This window comes from Hevea brasiliensis, chromosome 5, assembly GCF_030052815.1.
Source record: "Hevea brasiliensis isolate MT/VB/25A 57/8 chromosome 5, ASM3005281v1, whole genome shotgun sequence".
In the NCBI taxonomy this organism is placed as follows: Eukaryota; Viridiplantae; Streptophyta; class Magnoliopsida; order Malpighiales; family Euphorbiaceae; genus Hevea; species Hevea brasiliensis.
The window spans coordinates 15,531,605-15,554,608 of record NC_079497.1 but is presented as its reverse complement, the minus strand read 5'-3'; the positions used below and the strand labels follow the sequence as shown (position 1 = coordinate 15,554,608).

At 33.3% G+C, this 23,004-nt stretch overlaps 1 protein-coding gene and 1 non-coding gene across 2 annotated transcripts; both read right to left on the bottom strand.

Moving 5' to 3' along the window:
• Nucleotides 1-2,219: 2,219 nt before the first annotated feature.
• LOC110671039 (uncharacterized) lies at nucleotides 2,220-4,304 on the bottom strand. The gene is made up of 2 exons (XM_058147076.1): nucleotides 3,073-4,304; nucleotides 2,220-2,991 (listed from the first exon to the last, which is right to left on the bottom strand). Exons 1-2 carry the CDS (start codon nucleotides 3,726-3,728, stop codon nucleotides 2,766-2,768), a joined length of 882 nt encoding a protein of 293 aa, XP_058003059.1. The 5' UTR covers nucleotides 3,729-4,304; the 3' UTR covers nucleotides 2,220-2,765.
• A 9,498-nt stretch (nucleotides 4,305-13,802) lies between these two features.
• Nucleotides 13,803-13,909, bottom strand: LOC131180499 (small nucleolar RNA R71). Its single transcript, XR_009149266.1, has one exon. It is a non-coding gene; the product is annotated as a small nucleolar RNA R71 (small nucleolar RNA).
• Between the last annotated feature and the right edge of the window lie 9,095 nt (nucleotides 13,910-23,004).

Here is a 23,004-nt window from a genome sequence, read left to right as displayed (position 1 = left end):
TGGACAAAACAAGAGATTTCGAAAACATGAGAATTAAAAAAAAAAAGATCAATTAAATTGATTTTTTTTTTAATAAAATGTTAGTTTTTAAATAGGGGAGAGCGCAAGGGAGAGGAAGAATGTGATAGAAAGAGAGATGGGCTGAGGCAGAGGGAAAAAAAAAAGAAAAATTAATCTCGTAATTTGGATAAATTTAATGATATTGCAGTGTAACAACATCTTTTCAATGTTTAACGGCTAAAATGTTTCTCTTCGATAAATTTATAATATACATAGAAAGTATTAAAAAAGTTTCTATAAACACAAAACTTCAGGAGTATAAAAAGTATTAAAAGAGTTGCTTTCTATAAACATAAAAAATACTTTCTATAAAAATAAAAAATTCTATTACCCCCTTGTAAAAAGAGTGAGATCAGTGCATGCGTAAGCAAGGGAGTATGCATTTCAAAAGTATTGAATAATCCATTCCCTTTTCGACTAGAAGAGTTAACTCATTAGTGAGAGATTATTAGGTGTTCCTACTTAATATTTATCTTGTTTCACAATCATGTGGAGTTTACACCTTATAGTATGAGAATGAATTACATTTTTATAAGAGAGAGCATATGCTCCAGAAATTTTCTACAATTTTTTCATATTAGTGAAAAGAAATTAGGTAAATTAAAGTTTAGTTTTTTAGGTTTAACAATACCTATAGATTAATCTCTATATTTTTAAAAGCTACCTATTTAGTAATTGTTTAACATTGAGATTAGAGAGCCAAAATTGCTTTTTAGGAAAAAAAAAAAAACCATTTTACATGTCTTTGAAAAAAATTATTTTGTTACTTATGTGTTTTTATGACTAAAACTTACTAAATTTAATTTTAAATTATTTTTTAACGCGCTTTAACTAGTATATTTAAAAAAATATATTTTTCTTAACAACAGTTTCAACAGCAATACCAATATGGCCTTAGTCCTTGATATTTTAATAAATCTACATAATAGTTCCTGTCATTAGAATCACAATTAAGTTATCATTAATTTTAGTTAAAATGACTAAAATACCCTTTACTATATTTTCGAAATGAAATAATTTAGTCTCTAAGGTTTGACAAAACTTACAGATTATTTTCCAAGGTTTAGTGAAAAAAGTGACTGCTAATAAAAAAAAATATAAAAAATGAGTAATTTTATTGAAACAAATTAAAGTATAATAACTAAAATGAAATAATTAATAAAGTTGAGTGACCGATGGAGAAATAGGTGGAAAAGGTTCCAGGTAACCTTGTATTCGATTATGACTTGTCGCTTGAGGATGGTAGTGTCTTCCTGAAGCCAAGGATCAATAAATGTGACAATAGGTAGCTAGAGGTGTACACGATTCGAGTTGGTCGGGGTTTCAGGTATATGCACAACTGAATCGATAATTTTGGCTTTATATTCCTTGAAACCGAAGCCGAGAATTGAGAAATGAAAACCATAAGTTTTGGGTAGAAGCAGACGCCCCAAGACTCATTGTATTGAGTCCCATTGTGAGTGTTCTGCACGTTTAGGTATTCAATGATAAAAATTCAATTTTCAACCCAGCATGAACAAAATTCAAAGAGAAAAAAACTTAAACGGAAAACTGCACCAAGAACAAAAGCTTAAAATTAGTAAATACAATCACAGATAAGAACACAAAAAATCTGCAATTTTCTTTAAAGAGCGAATTTTATATCAATAAAAGAGGAGAATAGTGGTTTTGAAAAGAGAAAGTACAAATACCAAAGTTAGCACAATCCAGTCATCGAATTTTCACGGAGATATTTGTGAAGAATCTCAGTAAGGTGAAAGCAACAAATACCACATGCATGCCGATTGTAAATACAAGGAATCCTAGCCATGTCTCACCAAAAACAATTAAAAAAAAAAAAAAAAAAAAAAAGAAGAAGAAGAAGAATCCTAGCTATATATGTTGATCCCTAGATGTCCAGAATCCCAACCTTTGATAGAGAAAAGAAGACAAATATATTTATATTTAGTATTTAATAGAGTCAGATGAAAGGTTGCAGTCTATGTAGCACGGAAACGGAAACGCGGAAACGGGGAAACGCGGAAACGGACACAGGGAAATGGCATTTTAAAAAACATAGGAAACGGAAACGTGGGGGAAACGTGTAAATATAAAAAATATAGAGGTATATTTATAAATAAATAAATAAATAAATAATATATATATATATATATATATATCATGAAAGATGTTTAATAATAAATAAAGTTCAAATCAACATTTAAATTCAACTATAAAAATACATATTTAGAAGTTTCATACTTATAAGAAATAAATATCAACTACAACACATTCAAATGTTAAAAAAGAAAAGATAATAAAATTTATAATATTTCCTCAACTTCACTGTCTTTCTCATTCTCCTTCTCCATGCTTGTAGTTGCATTTTCATCAAACAAAACAGACTCTAACTCTGGTTCATCCAATGAAAGGTTGGCAAATTCAAGAACTCCCACATCTTCCATACTTCCAAATTGATCACCACCAACATCCCACAATTTTGTCTTCTCATCATAATATTGGGAGGAGTTTCTGGACAGAAGACGAAGATTATTATGGATAAAAACCAAGTCCTTTGCACGTTTTGGAGTTAATTTATTCCTTCTGCATGAATGAATGAAGGAATAAATACTCCAATTTCTTTCACAACAAGAGGAGGAAGTAGGTTGTCTAAGCACTTTAAAAGCCAACCTTTGAAGTAAAGGTGCATTAGAACCAAAACATGCCTACCATTTCCTAGGATCTGTAACATACATACTTCCAATAGAATCAGGATCAGCAAAAGGTCCACTTTTCAAAGAAAAATTTGCAAATTCATCATTTGCTCTAATTCGCTCATCTTCATTAGAAAAAATCCTTCTAAAGCATTTAATTCTCTCAGTTGATACTTCTCCATCCATATGAGGAGGCACTCTACCTTCTCCCTCTTGAAGCCATTTTTCACTATAAAATCTTCAAAAATAAGAAAATAAATTCAGAAAATAATAAAAAAAAATTAGAACAAGAAGATGAGTATGTAAGTTAGAAATTTACCTTGGATTTAATGAATGGGCTAAACAATGAAGGGGAGTGTTGCTCTTTGCCCAACGATCAACAAGAATTCGATGAACCACATAATAAAAAGGAGAAAACCCATCTGCTTGCTTTCCTTCATGATCAAAAATAACTTGCTTCACCTTTTCAATCATAGAATCCCACAACTCATAAACCAAATGAAGGCATGGTTTGTCTGTGTCACAAACTCTGATCATGTCATAAATGGGCCCAGTAAAAGCAATGATGTAATCAACCTTTTCCCACCAATCCTCATCTACCACTTTATCACGAACAAATCTAGCTTTGCCTTGGTCATCTTCTCGGTATTGTGCCCATTGATCACTCATAACCATTGCTTCTAAAGCACGCCTAATAAGTTTAAATCTTTTAAGCATCACAACAATAGAAGCAAAACGAGTGTCAGCAACTGAAAGCAATTTCAAAGGGCTAAACCGATTATAAATTGCAAGCCTCATGGAATGATTCATTATAAAATTCTTGATTTGCAAAGCATCCCCATGGATTTCAGTGATCCAGTGACACACATCATAAGTTTCTTGATTAGTTTCCAAATTTTTTGCTGCACATATATTCTTCAAAGCAAGATTAAGAGTGTGCACAACACAAGGAGTCCAATAAATATGTGGAAACATTCCCTCAATGATTTCTCCAGCACCTTTACAATTTGAAGCATTATCAGTAATGACTTATACCACTTTTTGATGACCCACCTCATCAATTACTTCTTTTAGCAAATTAGCAATAAATTGCTTATCTTTCACTTCACCAGAACAATCTACAGATTTGATAAACATGGGGCCAGACTCAGAAACAACCATAAAATTAATCAAAGGGCTCCTCTTGGGATCACTCCATCCATCACTCACAATACTAACACCCTTTTCTAACCAAGTACTTTTAATTGGTTCAAGCAACCTCTCTACATTTGCTTTTTCTTGCTGAAGTAATGTGGTTCTCAATTTGTTATAACCAGGCGGCACATAACCACCCAAAACATGATTAGCAGCAAAAGAATAAGAACTCACATAATAAGGATTTCTAGCAAAATTAAAAGGTAGACCCCCAGTGTAGAACATTCTAGCAATCTCTGCATCTAATTGAGCTCTAGTTTGCAAGTCAAAAGCTCTACCAAGAGGAGAATCATTAACTCTTCTTTTCTTCAAAGCTGCTGAAATACTTGGTTCAGTTATATTCAATGAAGGAACAGAAGTTATGTCACACCCTACCCCTCTGTAAGGCATAACATGATCCCGTAGTATACCTAATGAATTACCAACTCCGTCTACTGATAATCCATTAAATACACTACAAGGGATTTTAAAAACTTTTCTTACTTCTTTTACGATGGTGAGCACTATTTACAGTGTGAAAGACTTTGGTGAATCAAGTGAAACAACTAACTCATTTGATTTATTTGGAATATCTGTAAAAATTTTGGCAAGGTGCCATTTGTATTTTGGACAAAGCAGTTCTTGAAAACACTGTAAAAGCACTTCAATATATTTTCAAATCTCAACTCCAATATTTTTATCAACACAACACATTTCTCAAGTCAAATCCACAGTGATTTTCAAAGACTAAGATACAAAGATATAACACAATTTTTACAAGCCAAATAACTCATAATTATTTTACAACTTTCTTTGTACAACTTAAATTTACAACTGCTCAAAACCAAGAACAAAATATACATACAGTGAATATACATTATAGTATAAAATGCCACATGTGGTATACTCACTATACCCAAAAATCTCTCGCTGGCGATACTAGCAGCCTAGCCTGCTGCCCTGTCTGTCTCTCTACCTGCGACAGCAATAAAAAGCTATCGCTGAGACAATGTCTCAGTGGTGCACAACATTAACCAAATACAAATTTTAAATCACAATTCATAAATCATATCAATAGTGGATACTTAAAACCATAGTTAAATTCAAGACAATAAATGTCAACAAGAATTTAAACTCCATTTATTAATATCACAATAATTTTCAATAAGTCAGATCATGGTTGAATTCAATAGACAGTATATGTCAATAAGAGTTTAAATCAATTTCACAATCTCACAATACATAATAACACAATTCGATCAAATAACTGAAGAATACAGTGTTGCCAATCTATAACACAATTTAGGCCATGACACAATTTTTCCATATATGCCGTGTTGTACACCACGACAAGACATGCTCACCCCAATAATCGAAATCAATGAGGGAGGACGCTAGCTATATAATGAGAACTCATCCATACTCACCTCAGACTGGGAAGTCAAAGAGGGAGGAACATAATCATACTCACCCCAGACTAATAAGTCAAAGAGGGAGGAATAATCACACTCACCCCATTAATGGAGGAGGAACATATTATCAGTGTCATGCCAATTGTGAGTCAAAACAATTCCAAACATTTTATTCAAATGATCCGTAAGAATCCAATAAATTTCCAAAGTTATAATTTCATTCACAAAATGGCAACACAATTCGTAATTCACTTCAATTTCCACAAAAACCATTTACAGTGCTTTTCAATCAATAAGTATCCATCAAATACCATTCAAATAATTTTTCACAGTTTCAAACCATTCACAATGTTTTTCAATCAATAAGTGTCCACCAAACACATTTCCACAATTTAAAACAATGATATGCAAATAGTCAATATTTATTTCCATTGAAAATAATTCAAAAGAAACAGTTGTTGTGCACAAACCTCGATGGTGTCCCCCGATCTGGACTCGGTGTTTCCTTCCCTTTTCTGAGTCTTTGGTAATGAGAAACACAATTTGAAGTGTTTGATTACTAATATAAACTGTCTCTATCGATGGTGTTTGGTAAATAATGCACAGAACTCAATTATTCACTTAATCACCTAATATACCGACCCTCGTTGCGTTTTAGGTAAATTAGGTTTTAGTGTCGTTAATATGTCACATTTGATAGGGTTTTAGGTTTGGTATGTTTTACCAAAGTCATTTCCTTGCTTAGTGCATTTTAATGCAAATTGCTGGATTCCGGAACACTGGTTTGACCTAACCGACGATCTAGTTTCCTCGGTTTTCGGTCTTGGTCGAAACTACAAACTTGTAGATCTAGGTCTTATTGCACGGTGCAAAATTTCAGGTCAATCCGAGTTAAGTAGACCAAGTTATGGTCATTACACTATTGCTGGTCAAGTGGTACCATTTTAGGTCAATTTTAGGTCAAATTGGTCAATTCTGGTTCGGCCAGTTTTTGGACCCGAACTTGTGCAAGTTGTTTGACTTGCTTATGGTCATTTCTGGGCTTTGGTGTCTTCATAAGACTTGTAGGTATGGGTCTTAACTATTCTTGGTCAAAATTTCAGGTCAATTGGACCTGGTTTGAGTGAGTTATGGCCTAAACACTCACTGCTGCCCAATTGGTCATTTTTCAGGTCCTAATTGCACCTAATCCGAATTGGTCATTTTTAGGTCACCTTGCAAGCAGAATTTTGGCATGGTTTCTCAATGAAAGTTGGCACATTTTGTGCCTAGTTTCACCTCAAATTGGTCTCATACCAATTGAGGTTACACATTCAAGGTTATAGGCTAAAATATACACTGCCCTCAATATGCAATTCACATCCCAACTTCAAACACACACTTACCTTTGCAAGGTTTACTTCCATACCCTACCAAACTGTTTTGGCACATTACCAACAACATTTTCTACATTACATAAGCATTATTTTGGGCAGATTCCAATCACCCTCAACACACCAAATATCATTCACAATTACAATTTCTAAGTACCATTACAAACACACCTAAACATTACAAACTTTACATACACTTTACAATGTAAATTGACATACATATCATCAATCCTTCTAGGTCAATATGCTGCCCACACTCCCTTCAATATACACCATTATTCAAGTGTCCACAAGCTGCCACAATTCATTCATCAACATCACATTGCCGTACCATATGCCAATTCCCATCAAAGTGCATCATTCACCATATATACATGCATTAAATCACTAGGTTACTAAATCACCATGATTAACATTATTTCTCATCAATTATATACACAAATACCTCATCAAAAACGTGACCCATGGCTGTCCAAAATGGCAACAACAATAACCCTTCAAACTCAAAATTTTCCTTCACCAAACCAATACCCATAACATGCATAAAAACTTTAACAAAGGATTTCTCAAAAATGCAAACTTACCTTTATTTGTAACTTGCTAAACCTTCACCAAACTTCTCAAAATTAGTATCAATATCTTCCTTGTGGTGTGTAGACCATTTTTCATGAAAGAACCTAAGAGAATGGAGTTGAAATGGAGAGAGGAAATGAAGCTCAAAGAAAAACATCAATGGAGTTTCAAGGTTTCTTCAATTCGGCCATTTGAGAGAATTTTGAGGAAGATGGAATTTCAGATGGTGAGTGGACCATATCAGCCATTTTTCAATGATAAATTAATCCTATAGTGGTCCACTAACTAAAATTAAAACATATTATAAGTTAACTTTCTATTAATCCACATTTAACCCATTATTTCCACTATTTATTTTAGGTACCATCAAATTAATTTTTCATTTCATTTTCTAAGTGTAATACTATTTATTTTTAATGGACATTTAGGTCAAAAGACAATTCGGGATGTCAAATGACCATAATGCCCCTGTTAGGGTGGATTTCACGATTTTTCGTTAACACAGTATTTTGTCTGTTTTTCGATTTATAAATTTTCTTTGTACTAATTATTTAATTTTTCTTTGATCTTTCTAATGATATTTACTCTTCAACAATGGTCTATTTAAGTCCTAAAAATGTTTCCCAGGGTTCCACGCAGTCCAGGGCTAGTCAACGGTCCACGCCGTGACTTCCCGGTGCGGTCACCCATCGCTAGGTTTCATTTCGTTTAACTTGATCACATTTCTTTGCAATCATTTTTCCTTTGTTTTTCTTGTACTTTATTTTCTTTGTTTTGATTATTGTATGTCTCGTGTCTATCTTTGAAGTGTGGTTCTAGGGATCATAGCTGTCAGGACAACACTGGTCATGGAGCAGTGAGCAGCACTCTAGAACTTAGGGGTGTTACAAGTTATACTAATAGGCAAAGAAACTCGCCTAGATTGTGAACTGGTAATTTTGTTTGTTGCCTCATCCTCCTGTTTCCTCATTTCAGAAATACTATCATTCATCACTTTTTTACACACACCAATCCCCTTTCCAGTGATTTTCAATAAATGAGCCCTCACTCTAGTATAAGTCCCTTGCTTTTCTTGTCCACAAAAATTGCATATCCATTTACAATTACCCCCTCCTTCTCTAGTTTTCTCTAGTTTAGTTACATATCTCCACAGAGGATTAAATTCTTCCTCCCTAGTTTTTGAAGAAGTGCCACTAGTGCTATTTGCTTGGGGAGAATTTGAGTTTAAAGAATCCATTCAAATATTATCCTATCAAAATGACAAAAAGAAAATGCAATTTTATACAATTTACAAATTATTTAAACAAATTATATACTAAGGATTAAAGCACAATGTAAATTATATATTAAATGATTAAAGAATTAAATAATAGAATTGAATAAATTGACTATATTATGAAAAATTTTAATATATAATATAACGATACATTAAAACAAATTATATTAAACACATTATATATAAACTATTACAAAAATATAAAATATATTAATATAAAATACAAATTTTGAATGTTGGAATTTTTTTATTTATCATTAATTAGAATTTAAACTTGAAATTTTATAATTTTAAAAATAACTTTAAAAATATATTTACATTTGTCATTAATTTCCTTCAAAATGTTGATTGTAAAAATATGGCAAATCTTGAAAATTTTTAGTGAATTTGGGAAAAATTTTTTTATCTTTTTTTTTAAAAAAAATATTTATGATAACTCCTCAAATTTAGTTTGAGAAAAATCTAATTATGGAATATACATTTAGAGAAAAAAAAATTGATATTAAATATGATTAATTTATGATTAATTAATAGAATAAAATTATAATTAATTAATAAAAATTACTTGATAAAATTATTTTACAAAAAAATTAGAAAAGGAAAATAATAAAATAATAATAAAGAAAATAATAAATTAAATAATAATAAATTAATAAACCACCCCAATATAATAAACCTAATTACCCAGCCCAGCCCTCATTCATTTCACAATCGGGAAATCGGGAAGGAAAAAAAAAAAGGGAAACGCTGCCTGGGAGAATCGGCGACTGCTGCTGGTGCTTCTTCTTCTGCTTCTTCTTCTTCTTCTTCTTCTTCTTCTGTTGAGTGTTGATAAGAGAGAAAAGAGTTAATATGGCAGATCAAAGAAAAAAGAAGAGAAATCAGAAATGTGGTGTTGCGAATCTTGCGATTCTTACCCGACGGCGACGCTGCCCGTTGAAGCCTTGAAGGTACCCCTTTCCCTTTTCTTTTTCTTTTTCTTCTTCTTTCTTTTCTGTTGTTGGTGAATGTTGTGAACTGTGAGTGTGAAGTAATCGATTTTAACCTACCCATTTTTTTTTTTAATTTTCTTTAAAGAAACGCGTTTCCGATTTTGATTTTTGAAGCGGCCGGAAACGTTCAGCCGTGTCGATTCGTTTCCACTGTCGGAAGCGTTTTGACAGGAAAGCGGCACTCGGAGCCGTTTCCGTGCTACATAGGTTGCAGTTGAGAGAAAATGGAAATAGGAATGGAGGCAAGAGGTAGAAGTAGAATAGGGTTATGTATGTGTCATTTAGTAAGTCATTATTTAAAAGAATCTAAACTGTGCAATCTTATAATGAAGGGTACTCAGTTTGGGTTGGGTTAGAGTAATTTTATTATCAGACATGAAAATCAAATCAAAACTTTGGTTTATTGCTTTCTATTAGCCAAAATCAATATATAATCGTCTAAAACCATTATTTTTTTTTTGTTTAGTTTTATTTGGTTTACTCAAGTTTGTCGTTTTTTGATTTCATTGTACACTCTTAGCCCTAGCTCTTTCTTTGTAGCTTGTGCTTTTGGTTTTCTTTGTAATATTATATAAAAAAAGAATTTAATTGAATTCTCATATAATTATTTTTTATTTTTATTTTTTTAATTAAAAAGAATTAAATTCTTTAATGCAAATGCTGAGAATTGGTAAAATAATTCAATATTTGAAAACGAATAATTTCTCACTAATAACAAACATTTAAGTTAAGTTTGCAGCTTCAAATTTTTTTATTTTTGGGTTGTATGACAATGGAACTATTTCTTGAAAATATTTTCATCGTTTTTCATTGCAAAACCCATGTCTACGATTATGAATACTTCATGTTTTGCCTATTAAGTTTTATATTTTATTTATGTGAAGATATAGAAAACTTAATGAATTAAAGAAGGTTTAATTATAAAAAAAATATTAAATTTAGTTATAGATTTTTTTTCCCTATATATATATATACACTTCATACAGTATATAATATATACTCTATTATAATTGTTAAAAATTTATTATCAGATAATAAATTTCAAATATAATAATACATTTATAACTTTATATGGAATCCTACCTATAATACATAGAGAGTTCATATGAAAATTAAAACCTAATTAATATTTTCTATAATATTTATTAATTATAAATTTAATTTTATTTAATATTTAGTGGTAATTATATTTATTCTTTATTTTTATTTATTTTTTAGTGAAAATAATTTATTATGTTTACCATATTTTACATTTTTACAAAACTAAAATATTTATAAGTCAATAATATATTATAGACGCATGAATGTTGTTAATGATTTAATTACTGCAATAAATTTACACACTGATGTCAACAAATCTGATGTAGCAATGTAATAAAAAAAATTAAAAAATCAAATAAAAATGAATTTCATATTATATTATTTTATATTTTTAATTATATTATTTCAAATGTCTTCTCAAATTTTTAGTAATTAAAATAATATATAATATTACATTATATTATATTCAAAAAATTAATAAAAAATTATATACAAATAAATTAAGTTATAAAATTATTTACAACGAGTATAGATAACATGTAATGTACGTTTAAAAAAATTAGATATAATTTAATGTGCTAATATATACCTTAACTCTATATAATTAGTACATCAAAATAATATGAAGTAGATCTCGCATCAACTGCTTATTATAATTCAATTAATACTCAAATCAATTGTGAAACATATTATAATTCGATTATTGTATATTATAATTAACTTGAAATTAATTTAAAATATGACCATTCCTTTAAAAAAAATTAAAAATTAACCACTATTTTCTCATCATTTTATATTTCACTAGTTTTTAAACGTGCGTTGCATGTTGTATCTACTTGTAATATGTACTGATACATGCATTTTACATAGTCATTTAGGTTTAATTTCATGGCCATTTTATTTGATTGTTAGTTACTTTTAGCTAATTCATTAGTTATTTAGATAGTTTTTCATGATTGCCAATTTTTGGATTAATTTGTAATTTTACTTTATTTTGTAGGAAAAATGGTGTTTTTGAGGGACTAAAAAAAGAAATTTTGCCAATAAGGAGTGATTTCTACAGCCAAAGATATCAAAAACAAGTTTCAAAGTTGAAGTATGCATTGGCCAAATTGCGCATAACTTGCCGCATAACTTGTGCAGTTCTGCAGAGGGAGAAGAAGCAATTTTTCTATTGCCGCATAACTTGTGCAGTTCTGCACAGGAAGAAGAAGCAATTTTTCTTTTTCTACCGAAATCTGCATAAGTCACTGCATGACTTATGCGGACTTACTCCTTTCTTATGCGACTTCACCTGAAAGCCCAAAATGCAAAGCGCATAAGGGACTGCATAACTTATGCAGACCACTTATGCAATTTTATAGAGTCTTCATACTGAGCTGGCAGAAGATTTCCACATGAAAACTATACCTCAAACACACCATTTTAGGGCTACTTGTCAGAAAAAGATATAAATAGGCCCTTATCTCATTTTAGAAAAGAGGAGGAGACATAAAAGGAAGCAGCAGGAGGGAAAGAGTCAGAAAATAGAGAGCAAAACGTCACCTCTCTATTTCTAGACCAGATTTGGAGTTTTCTTCCTTTCTTGCATATTTCCTACCTTTCTTGTATTGGGTTTCTTAGTTCTTAGCTTAGATTAAAGATTAATTTCCATATTAATTCAGAATTTCTTGTAAATATTATGGATAGTGAGTAGTTTTCATTAGATTCTAGATTAGGGATGTAATATTTGAGATATTTTGTAGATTTTGATTGGGTAATCCATAATTTGTGGTTTTAATGAGTTTTATTCATTTCTTGTGTGCTCAATGACATGCTTAGTGTAGGATCCCATTAAGTGTTGTTCTTAATCCATGGTTGAAGCACCGAAAGGAGAAAACCTTGTGATAGATAATCAAGAAATTGAACTTAATTAACTTAGATCTAGAAATAGACTAAGGATTAAGAGGATTTACAGATTAATTAAGGAACTTAATGGGTCTTGATTAATTTTAACTCCACGAAAGTAGGATTATATTGATTAAGGCACTCTTTTTCCAACTCGAAAGCGTATTCAAAGGATTTAAGAATTAATTTCCTTAAAACCCATAAGTTCCATAAGATTGGATAACCAATTTAAAAATCCCAAAATAGCTTGAATATGAACTCCCGAACTCCGAAATCGCCTTTTTCATCATTGTTAATTTCTAATTGAATTTAATTACTTGCCATTTTAAATCTTGCTATATTTCAATTTGCTTATTTTAATTTGATACAAATTTAGTTAAATCATTGCATTGTTGAATAGATTATTAATTATATATATATATAGATTTCACATTTCAATATCTATCAATTTATTGCTTTAATTTCACAAAAAATATTCAAATTAGTCAATTTTTATATCAAAAATTCGATCATTAACACAACTTCTCGTGGGAATGATATTTTTTCTATATTACTTATGCGACCGTGCACTTGCGGTTGGGCCACATCAAGTTTTTGGCGTATTCTTGGGAGTTGTTTGTTTAAGATTGAATTTTTTATTATTTTAGTTGTTTATAGTTTTATCTTTGTTATCTTTTCATTTTGTGTCTGTTTTTTTTTTTTTTAGGTACTCTTAATCTTTTAGGAGAAGAGCTAGAAGCACAAGTGACACATCCTTATTGTTTAATCCTAAAATTGAGAAATTTTATAGAGCCAACAAGAAAAAAACCAGAAAAAGAAAAGAAGCCTTGAGAGTAGCTGAAATTGAAGCAGAAATGGCTGATGAAAAAATTAGATTTGGTGGTGATAATGCTGAAAATGATCGAAACAATGAAAATGCAGCTCATGGTGAAGAGGTTGCAAATGCTAATGTGCCTAGGGGAAGTATGATGGATCATGCTTTTCCTCGTTTTGATGACTTGAGAGAGAGTACAGCAAGACCAGGAATTGATGCAAACAGCTACAAGATGGATTTTGGGGTTCTTCAAATGATTCAAAATTCCCAATTTGGTGGACATCCTTCTGAAAATCCACACACACATCTAAAGAAGTTTGCTATGATTTGTGATATGCAAAAACAACCTGGAGTATCTGATGATGCAGTAAGATTGAAGCTATTCCCATTCTCTTTGAAGGATAGAGCATTGGATTGGCTTGATTCTTTACCTCACAACTCTATTACAAATTGGGAGCAACTGACTAATGCATTTCTTGCACAATATTTTCCACCTAGAAAAACTCAAGAATTGAGGAATCAAATGACAGCTTGCAGACCATGAAAAGATGAAATTCTCTATGAATCATGGATGAGATGGAAGGAATTAGAGAGACAATGTCCACATCATGCCATTCCAAAATGGATGATAAATCAGAATTTTTACACCAATGTTACTCCTGCAATTAGAGGGATTATTGATGCTCAAACAGGAGGAGAATTTATTATGAAGCATGAAGATGAAGCTTATGAGCTATTGGAGAAAATTGCAAAGAATACTCATCTTTGGAGTAGCCTAAAAGGACCAGCTCCAACTCAAAAGAGGCAAGCTGCTGGAATGTATGACCTTGATCCATTCAACATGATTAATGCAAAGTTTGATGCACTTACAAATGTTTTGGCTAAGAAGATGGATGATTTAAGTATGTTGGTTAGTTCATCATCATCATCTGGAAGTTCACAACAAGTTGCTTATGCAGAAAGAACTACCAACTATGGAGTAAACTATGGAGAGCAAGCTGCATATGTTGGTAATCGTGGAAACAAACAAATGGGGAATCCTTACTCTCAAACTTATAATCTAACTTGGAGGAATCATCCCAACTTTTCATGGGGAAATCAGCAAAATCAAGTCCCAAATCAGAATCTTCAACCACAACAGCAATAAGGAACTCCATATCAGCAAAATAGGTAACCATTGCCTAATTTTTAGCAGAGACATATGAATCCTTCACCAAAATAGCAAGAGCAAAGTTCCACCACAGAAGCTTTATTACAACAGATTCTTGCTAACCAAACTAAGCATGATGAAGAGATGAAAGAGATGAAAGCAAGGCTAGAACAGATGCAAACACATAACAGAATGTTGGAAAATCAGATTACACAACAAGCATCTTTCTCAAGTACCAAGTCTTTTGGAAAACTTCCAAGTCAACCGAAAAACACAAGAGAGCAGTGTCAAGCTATTACTTTAAGAAGTGGGAAGGTTGTAAATAATTAGAAGAGTGAAAAAAATGAGAAAAGTGAAAATAGTGAGAAGAGAGAAAATGAGAAAGAAATTGATGAGAGTGAAAAACAAGAAAGTGGGAAAGAAAGTGCAGAAAAAGGTAAAGAGAAAATTGAAGAGAAGGAAGAGAAGTATATACCTCCAAAGCCTTACAAACCACAACTTCCCTTTCCACAAAGATTTCAAAAAGCCAAGCTTGATAAGCAATTTGGGAAGTTCTTAGAGGTTTTGAAGAAGCTATACATAAATGTGCCTTTTATTGATGCTCTTTCACAAATGCCTTCTTATACAAAATTCTTAAAAGAAATTCTCTCAAACAAGAGGAAACTTGAAGACCATGAAACTGTAGCTTTGGCAGAAGAATGTAGTGCTATCCTCCAAAGGAAACTTCCTCCAAAGCTCAAGGATCCAGGGAGTTTTTCAATTCCATGCCACATTGGGGTATCATGTTCTAAAAAATCTTTATGTGATTTAGGGGCTAGTGTTAGCCTTATGCCCTTCTCTATTTATGAGAAGCTTAATATGAGAGATCTTAAGCCAACCCACATTTTTCTTCATTTAGCTGACATATCAATTAAATATCCTGAAGGGATTTTGGAGAATGTGCCTCTGAACGTTGGGAAGTTCTATATACCTGTTGACTTTGTCATCTTGGACATGGAAGAGGATTCTAATATCCCAATTATCTTGGGAAGGCCCTTTCTAGCTACAGCAGGAGCATTGATTGATGTTAAGGGATAAAAATTGACTCTTAGAGTTGGTGAAGATCAATTGGTTTTCAATATTAATAACACTATGAAAAAGCATCATTCTGAAGCTGATACTTGTTTGAGAATTGATATCATTGATGAGCTGGTTGAAGAACACTTTAGAAGGAGATATCCGGAAGATCCACTTCAAAATTGCTTGGTTCATGGAGGAAGCATAGAATATGACAACCCTTATGTGGCTGCATATGCTTAACATTTAGAGGGTAGTCCACCATTCATTTCTGCTCCAGTTTTTCAACTCACACGAAAGGAAAAAGTCGAATCTAAGCAACCATCATTCAAGGAAGAAGATGCACCTAAGGTAGAACTTAAGCAACTTCCTTCTCAGCTCACGTATGAATTTCTTGGCCCCAATAACACTTATCCAGTAATTGTAAATGCAAACTTGAGCACTTTAGAGGTTGATAAGCTGTTAAGAGTGTTGAGACAATTTAGGAAAGTTTTAAGATATACCATAGATGACATTAAGGGAATAAGTCCACATTTTTGCATGCACAAAATTATTTTGGAAGAAAATTGTAAGCCATCTATTGAAAATCAGAGGAGGTTGAACCCACACGTGAAAGAAGTTGTTAAAAAAGAAATTTTGAAGTTGCATGATGCAGGGATCATATATCCTATCTCAGATAGTACTTGGGTGAGTCCAGTACATGTTGTCCCTAAAAAAGGTGGAATGACATTGGTTAAAAATGAAAATAACGAATTAATTCTCACTAGAACAGTGACTAGTTGGCGAAAATTAATATATTACAGAAAATTAAATATTGCCACTAGAAAAGATCATTTTCCACTTCCCTTCATTGATCAAATGTTAGAAAGACTGGCTAGGCATTCTTATTTTTGCTATTTAGATGGGTATTCAGGATTTTTCTAAATCCCTATCCATCCAAATGATCAAGAGAAAACCACTTTTACTTGTCCATATGGAACCTTTGCTTATAGGAGGATGCCATTTAGGTTGTGTAATGCACTAGCCACTTTTCAAAGGTGCATGATGGCAATCTTCTCAGATTTCATTGAAGATATAATGGAGGTTTTTATGAATGACTTTTCTGTTTATGGATCTTTATTTGACATATGCTTGGCTAACCTTTCTAAAGTTTTGCAGTGATGTGTAAATATTGACCTTGTGTTAAACTGGGAAAAGTGTCATTTCATGGCTCAAGAAGGGATAGTGCTTGAACATTTGGTGTCTAACAGAGGAATAGAGGTTGATAAAGCCAAGGTTGAAGTGATAGAGAAGATGGCTCCTCCTACCAATGTCAAAGGAATTTGATGTTTTTTTAGGGCATGCCAGGTTCTCTGAGCGCTTTATCAAGGATTTTTCTAAAATAGCCAAACCTTTGTCTAATTTGTTAAGTCATGACACAATATTTGTATTTGACCAAGAGTGTTTGGATGCCTTTTGTAGGTTGAAGCAAGCTCTTATCACTGCACCAATCATGCAACCGCCTGATTGGAGTCTACCTTTTAAAATTATGTGTGATGCTAGCAACTATGCAATTGGAGCTATTCTTGGTCAAAGAAAGGACAAAAGGGCTTATGCTATTTATTATGCTAGTAGAACACTGGATGAGGTTCAAACAAATTATGCAACAATGAAAAGGAATTCTTGGTAATTGTCTTTGCATTGGAAAAGTTCGGACCTTACATTATTGACTCAAAGATGGTTATATTTTGAGATCATCTTTGCTATTAGGTATTTACTTCGTAAAAAGGAGGCTAAACCTAGGCTTATTAGGTGGATTCTGATGCTACAAGAGTTTGATTTGGAAATTAGAGATAAGAAGGGAGCTGAAAATGTAGTTGCGGATAATCTTAGTAGGTTGAAATTGGATGATGAAGAAATGGATGAAGTCCCTATTAATGAGTTTTTCTTGGATGAACAACTTTTCTCTCTTGTTGCTAAACTACCTTGGTATGCAAACTTGGTGAATTATCTATCTTGTGGAGTTTTACCTCTAGGAATGACATGGCAACAAAAGAAAAAGTTTTTGCATGAGGCAAAATTTTATAGATGTGATGATCCTTTACTCTTTAGGAGATGTTGTGATGGTTTAATAAGAAGATGTATTCCTGATGAGGAGATAGAGAGCGTTATGCATCATTGCCATGCTTCTGATTATGGAGGACACTTTGGAATCTCAAAAATAACTAGTAAAATTCTGCAGGCTAGTTTCTTTTGGCCAGAACTTTTCAAGGATGTGAGGAAATTTGTGTTAGAATGTGATAAATGTCAAAGGAGTGGAAATCTGTCAAAAATAAATGAAATGCCCCTAAATGATATTCTTGAGGTGGAATTATTCGATGTATGGGGAATAGATTTTATGGGCCCATTTCCTCCTTCATATTGTAATAAATACATTCTAGTTGGAGTCAACTATGTGTCAAAGTGGGTAGAAGCTATTGCAACTCCAACTAATGATGCTAAGGTAGTAGTGAAATTCTTGAAGAAATTTGTCTTGAGTAGATTTGGAGCTCCAAGGGCTGTAATTAGTGATGGGGGTTCACATTTTTGTAATAAGCAATTTGAGAGCTTAATGAGAAAGTATGGTGTAGTGCATAAGATAGCTACCCCATACCATCCTCAAACTTCAGGATAAGTTGAAATTTCTAACAGAGAACTCAAACATATTTTGGAGAAAACAATGAGCAATTCTCGGAAAGATTGGTCTACCAAAATAGATGATGCTTTATGGGGATATAGGACTGCTTACAAAACCCCTATAGGAACTACTCCCTTTAGGTTGGTGTATGATAAGTCTTGTTATTTACTTGTGGAGCTAAAGCATAGAGCATATTGGGCCATTCAGACCTTGAATTTTGATCTCAAGCAAGCTGGTGAAAAGAGGTTATTGCAACTTAATGAGCTTGAAGAATTGAGGATGGATGCCTATGAAAGTGCCCGTATTTATAGAGAAAGAACTAAAGTTTGGCATGATAAGCATCTTAGGAAAAAGGAATTTAAAGAAGGTGGTTCAGTTTTATTGCTCAACTCAAGATTGAAATTGTTCCCAGGAAAACTTAAATCAAGGTGGACTGGTCCATATAGAGTTTCTAAAGTTTTCCCTTATGGAGCAATTGAAATTTGGAGTGAAAAATCTGGAAATTTTAAGGTCAATGGGCATAGATTGAAATATTATATAACTGGAGACCCAATAAAGGGAGCAAGCTGTTACAAGCTCTCTGATTCCACACCTCCTTTTTAGTGAAATGCATGAAGAGTCCAGCTAAGGACTATAAATTAGCGCTCTTAAGAGGCACCCCAAGTTCTTTTATTTTGCTTTTGTTAATTTACTTTTATTATTTTTATTTTTGTCTTAAATCTCCCCAAATTCAATTTTTGACATTGTTGAATCTTGTTCTTTGTAGATGTATTTCAATGGATGAAGGTTGTTGCACTGCTGGGGAGTAACTCTTAATCTGATATTTTATCCATTAACTCTCCCAAGATTGGTTTATTTTCATTGCATAACCTGTGCAGGACCCCTTCTTGGCTTATGTAGAAAATTTTTTAGCAAAAAGGGTCTGCAGCATATACTATTTGCTTCTTTGTTGAGGTTGGGTGTGTATCTTTTATATATTTGTGCTTATCATGTTAATATGATGGTAAGTGGGTTATTTTAGTAGTTTTGAACTTATTTGGGTTGTGTGATTCAATGTGCACATGCTACATTCTCTTGGCATAACTTGAAGAGTCTATTTTCTTTTGTGGATAAGTGTAACTTTGTGTAGATTTTTATTGAGCTTTAATGTGCTAGAATGTTGATTTGCAGGGTTTGAGCTGAAATGGCATAATTCACAAATGTCTCTTATGCAGAACTTACTTCTACAAGCTTGTATGGTGCAATTGTGATGGATTCTACATATATTGATGTGTTTTTGGTGATAATTTCTCATGATTTATACTTCACAGGTTACATTTTTTTCATTCTAGTGTATTTTTCAAACTTGCAAAACATTTTTATTATGTCTGAAACTTTTTGAAATGTGCATAAGTAACTGCATAACTTATGCAGCTTTCAAGTCTCATTTTTTGCCATTTTTTCTTTCCTGCTGAAACCTGCATAAGCTCTTGCATAACTTATGCAATCCTGCATAACTAATTTTTTCCATTTCATTTCTTGCCGAAATCTGCATAAGGGTGTGCATAACTTATGCAATCCTGCATAACCAAATTTTTGCCAATTTTCATTTCTGCCGAAACTTGCATAAGTTTGTGCATAACTTATGCACTCTTGCATAACTTCAAATCCTGCATTTTCATTTATGCCGAATTTTGCATAACCTAGTGCACAGCTTATGCATTATTGCATAACCAAATTTTCTGGGGTTTCAATTTCTGCCGAAACTTGCATAAGAGAGTGCATAAGTTATGCACTTTTGCACGACCAACTTTTCACACTTTCAATTCTACCGAAAATTGCATAAGAGAGTGCATAAGTTATGCACTTTTGCACGACCAACTTTTCACACTCCCCATTCTTACCGAAACTTGCATAAGAACCTACATAACTTATGCACACCTATTCTCCCCTTATGCAGAAAATCATACATCCTGTGCAAATCAAAATTTTCGGAACCCCACTTTTCCACCTCCCACTTCCCGTCGTTTCTGTTCACAACCTCCCTCCTGTTCATTTTTCTCGGCATTAATCCTTCTCCCCACACCCCTTTTTCGTCCACCGAAACCCTAATATCCCTTTATCTCTTTTACTTTCTTCTTCCCTCCTCCATTCCCACCATCGTTGACCACCACCATGGAAACACCTCCCACTTCCCCTTAAGGCTCTCCTCTCCAAGTCATGCCCCTAGCAATTCAAGCACCCAATCCCGATTCTCCTCCATAACCAACCCCTCCACCTCCTCCTACATCCACCTATAAAAGGTGAATTCGGTCTAAATCAACCCGACCCATGGCCTCTGCACCACCTCCCGCAAAACGAAAAGACCCACCTGCTACTCCACTTTCATAGCCTACACCCAAAAACCCCAGAACTTCAGCTTCCACATGACAAGGGGTTGGTGCTTCTACCTCTACCCCATAAGCTAAATCTCCCTCCTCTAGCAAGAAGCAACCTTCAGCAGCGGCAACACAGGTATCCAAACTACCTTGGCCTCTTCCTGATGCAACCCATAAGGCAACTTTTAAGAGGCTAAAGGACAGAAAAGTGCAACACACTAGGTATATTTCTGCAGATGCCCTCCAATCTGTTGGTTTGTTTGATAATGTTGTTGCTTACCTTGATGGTCTAGGTTGGATGGAATTTGTGCATAAACAAGAATTAGTTTATTCAGCCCTTGTTTTGGAATTTATTTCCTCATTTTCTGCTACTCTGAAGTTGCATGAGATAGATTACAAGCCAACTATGAAATTTAGATGCTTGGGGCAAAATAGAGAGCTATCATTAGACCAATTTCACAGTATCTTTGGGTTTGCTATTGATGTTTTTTTTAGGGTCCCATATACAGGCATAGAGGTAGCAAATAAAAGTGTTTGGAATGCTGTTTAGTTTTGGAGAAGTATTACAAACCAATCTCAGGGTTTTTATGCTGGCAGATCCAAGACCTCCCAAATAATAGACCCAGCACTTAGATTTATCTATAGGCTTATTACTAGCACTATCTTGGGTCGAGGGACTAATTCCGGTGCTATTGGAAAATCTGACTTGTTCATGCTATGGTGTGCTTTTCACAAAGTCAAAATATCTCCTGGTTACTTCTTCTGTGAACATGTGTTGCACATTGCTACCAAATTTGTAGGTGATATAGTCATGGGTGGCTCATAACTGTTATAGCTAAACATTTTGGTTTTGATCCGGAAGAGCATCCTCTACCAGCACTTTCAAACACTCTATATTTTGATGCTACTCACTTATCCAAAACTAGATTCAGTTTGCCACCATCTGACACTGCACAACCAGTAGCAGATATAGGACCATCTGCACAACCAGAGGCACAATCTGTACTAGCATTCCAACAGCATTCTGCTGAACCTGCACCACCTACTCAGTCAGCACAGGATACCCCAGCAGAATCTGCACAGCCAACACCATCTGTAGCTGGACCCTCTTCATCCACAGCACCTCCTCCTTTCAACACTAAAGCCTTATTCACTTATCTTGAGAGGCTTAGTGATGATGTATATTTTGTGGATAGGAAGCTTGAATCTGGTTTAGATACCCTTAAGGATCGTCATGATCAACTCTTTGATCTCGTTATGGAAACCAGAGACAAACAGAAAGAGTTAAAAGATATGATGAAGCAGCTCATGGCTTTTCTAGGAATGCCACCTCCACCTCCATCACCTCCTCCAGAACCACCCCTTCAGCAGCAACCAGCTCCATCCAGTCCTCTAGCAGCACCTTTGGACAAGGGCAAAACCATAGAATTAGATTAGTTTTTATCTTGCTTTTGTTCAACTTCTAGGAGCTTTTCTTTTTAGATGTGCTAGAACAATTTTAGTCTGTCTTGAATTCTATTTTCTTGAAGTACAATTGGATGGCTATTCCATTGGTTTTTCATTGCTTTTATTGCCTTTCTTTGCCCTTTTGTGCATACTTGTCAATACACTATATATATTTACATACCTCTCTTTGGTGTTTGCAAGTTTTCCTTGATATATCATTATCTTTGACTTTTTAATATACTACAGTGTGAAACTCCTTATGGAAATGTTCTGCATAGCCTATACAATCCCTACGCAACTCATGCCATCTTGCCTGACTTATGCACTCTCTTTATGCTTTGTTTTGTAAAGTATATATTCTGCATAACACATGCGACTTTCTTATGCATCACCATCATCTTTTGAATTCACATTTTAGATGTTAAAACATTGCTCTATACTAGGTAACTCTTTCTTTTGCTTTTAAATTTAACTATTCCTGGTTATTCCTCTTTGCTTTGAGTTTTCATGCTGAACTTCTTTAGACATTGAGGACAATGTCCAATTTTGAGTTTGGGGGTGTGTGTATTTTGATTTTTGTTACATTTTTCACATCAAGTTTTTGAGTATAGGAACATCTCATCCCATTCCATTTACATACACATCCATACATACATATACATAACACATTCACATACACATTATACATTACTTATAAATTGTACACATTGCACACAAATAGATTTCCACCATTTAGTTAATGCATTGCTCATTTTTAGAAATCATGCATTATGAAATAAAATCTTTTGCCAAATCCCTTGAGTATTGAAAAGTTGCCTATGAGAATGATTTGACTTACCTTAAGTTGGGTTTGTAGATTGAAAGTTTCCTAAGAGGTGCAAAGTTTTGAAGTGTTTATCTCTTGCCTATATCTTCTTAGCCAAAAAGCCACCCAACTAGTCCTTTAGAGATTAGAGTGTTTAGAGAGAGTTATTGGATATAAGGTAGTCAAGTGATGTTTCACCAATCCTAGAATAAATTTTCTAAACCTTTGAACGCGAAATAC